General features: G+C 46.9%; 1 protein-coding gene across 1 annotated transcript; it reads right to left on the reverse strand.

Moving 5' to 3' along the window:
* Positions 1–357: 357 nt before the first annotated feature.
* On the reverse strand, positions 358–1,940 carry LOC135377065 (uncharacterized). The gene is made up of 3 exons (XM_064609411.1): positions 1,460–1,940; positions 989–1,025; positions 358–707 (listed from the first exon to the last, which is right to left on the reverse strand). Exons 1-3 carry the CDS (start codon positions 1,784–1,786, stop codon positions 631–633), a joined length of 441 nt encoding a protein of 146 aa, XP_064465481.1. The 5' UTR covers positions 1,787–1,940; the 3' UTR covers positions 358–630.
* Between the last annotated feature and the right edge of the window lie 226 nt (positions 1,941–2,166).

Genomic DNA, 2,166 nt, shown 5'->3' on the forward strand with positions numbered 1-2,166 from the left:
GTTTATCCGTACACCAGACACCAATAGTATCCTCCTAAACCTCTGATGGGAGGCAAGGGGGATGACCAAGGGCTCATTTACACCAAGTGTGCCTGTGTCAGCAAAATTTTCGTCTTACAGCAATCTTCGTCTTTTCGTCATTGCAGTGTGGGGGATGTTTTGTCTTGTCACTCTGTATCTCCAGTTGCAGTCAACAGACTGTCGACCCATCTGTACAGCAAAAACTACTACACGTGGCAGTATTAGCTCTGGCATCAAATCCAGACTGTACTGCACTAAGCTAGTGCTGAGGTGGGAATATTTTGAATTCTGTGCAGATTTTCAATGCGGTGTAGGGACGGGAATAAAGAATGACCCTATAATTGTATCGATTTATTGTACAGTGGAGTATGACGGAGTGGGAATAACGAAATAGCATAGGTTTATTTGCCTCCCATTATGTATGGGAGGCAAATAAACCTAAGCTATTTTATTATGTTGTGCCGTGGTTCTACATTAATGTGGTGTGAAGTCTGGGCGGTTACAGGTACGCTGCCACAGGGATGTTAGGAGGGTTCATGTTGGCAGATCCATATCTGGTGTACTAATACGCTATGCAAGTCTGTGTCCATTGTTTTCCTCTTCCTGGAATCAGGGGATGACAACCCCCTTGTGAGATGCGCCGTGAAGTGGGTCCCCAGCACTTGCTTCAGCCATGACCTCCACATCTGAAATATGGCCTTGAGTGTTAACACTCAAAAGAATGTTGAGGGCCTAGCAGGTACAATAACAAATATAAAAATGACTATGCAAATAAATCTTCCCCTTTGCGGTCCCTGTTTCATTGGCACAGTTATTTTCCTGTCGACATTACGTTATAAACGCTGGCTGCTGCATCACACAAGATTCCTTTCACAGAACTCTACAATTTTCAGGGCTCGTACATATCCATTATTTTGTGGGACGTGCAAAAAGAATTGCAATATTTTCGTGGCTTGAGAAAACATACCAAATCCAGTTGATTCCGTTGACGTGCTTGCTGCCGCCTGAAATAGAGTCAGAAATTAGCAACAAGGCTGCAGTAGAATACTGATGCAAGTGTCTCGGACGTAGCCAAACACAGATTGCGATGCTTTCACATCCCTGAATGCTACCATCAGGCTTACACTATGAACTGTAGAAACATCCACTAGCTGCAATAAGATTAGAATAATGCTGTCATGTGGGAGTGTTACGTTACTCCTGCATAATACTGGCAACAATTAGCACAGCAACAACACACCAATCTTTTTTCTCTAGAGTACGCGTACTATTGCGTCAGGATGCTGCAATCATTGTAATAATTTGTGTACATTAGTAGCCGGTGTGACTGTGACGTTACAATCGGCGGCGAGGCCAGGTGTTCGCGATTATGTTTACTGTGACAACTGACATTTTTCATCGCAGCGTATAGCTGTGACCACGCAAAATTGTCACTTACCTCCGTTACTGGTTCCTGCCCTTGTTCCTGATCGAATGTGGTAGGGGTGGTAGGCACGGCGTCAATCTTCAGCCGCTTCTGTTTCTGCCGTAGCCCAAGCCGAACTTGCAATACATCTTCATCAAAATAGGCGTCGTCGGCGAAATGACAGGAACAGACGCGTGAAACATTCAATCCTTGGGCCACACCACAGTAGTGGCTGGCGATCGCTGCCACCCACTTTCGTTTCGTTTCGCCATTGCGAGGTCGTTGAAATGTAAGCTCGGGATTCGCGTTATAAGTCTTTCTGCACCTGAGCACGTAGCACCGGTTTCCTGGCTGTGACATCGCACGTCAACGGCGTGAAATCCTAGGCCACACGCTATGGTTCAAAGTACTTCAAAGCAAACGCGACAAGACAACAAGAAAAAGGGGCAGCCGCACGCACAGACACACACAGAATCTGCGGCGGGAAGGAGCGCCTCCTGATGGTTGGTTTATCCGGGTGACGTCATCCAGTGACGTCATCCAGTGACGTCAGTGACGTCAGTGACGTCAGTGACGTCATCCGGGTGACGTCATCCAGTGTCGGCGCCTTGCGGGGATTGCCGTGCGCGCCGGAAGCGCGAACATTTAAAAATCGTTTCTGAGTCAACCAAGTGGATTTGTGCGGAGAAAATTTGCCGGCGTACATTATGAACGACAGGGAACATGACCATAATAGTTCC

The sequence above is a fragment of the Ornithodoros turicata genome, chromosome 1 (genome assembly GCF_037126465.1).
Source record: "Ornithodoros turicata isolate Travis chromosome 1, ASM3712646v1, whole genome shotgun sequence".
In the NCBI taxonomy this organism is placed as follows: domain Eukaryota; kingdom Metazoa; phylum Arthropoda; class Arachnida; order Ixodida; family Argasidae; genus Ornithodoros; species Ornithodoros turicata.

What these genes read in the sequence shown, in the direction of transcription:
- LOC135377065 (XM_064609411.1), bottom strand. Translation starts at nt 1,786, where the DNA reads ATGTCACAGCCAGGAAACCGGTGCTACGTGCTCAGGTGCAGAAAGACT. An exon ending in GGCAGGAACCAGTAACGGAG is followed by an intron (nt 1,026 to 1,459) that starts GTAAGTGACAAT and finishes ACTCTATTTCAG; the next exon opens with GCGGCAGCAAGCACGTCAAC. An exon ending in AACGGAATCAACTGGATTTG is followed by an intron (nt 708 to 988) that starts GTATGTTTTCTC and finishes GCCATATTTCAG; the next exon opens with ATGTGGAGGTCATGGCTGAA.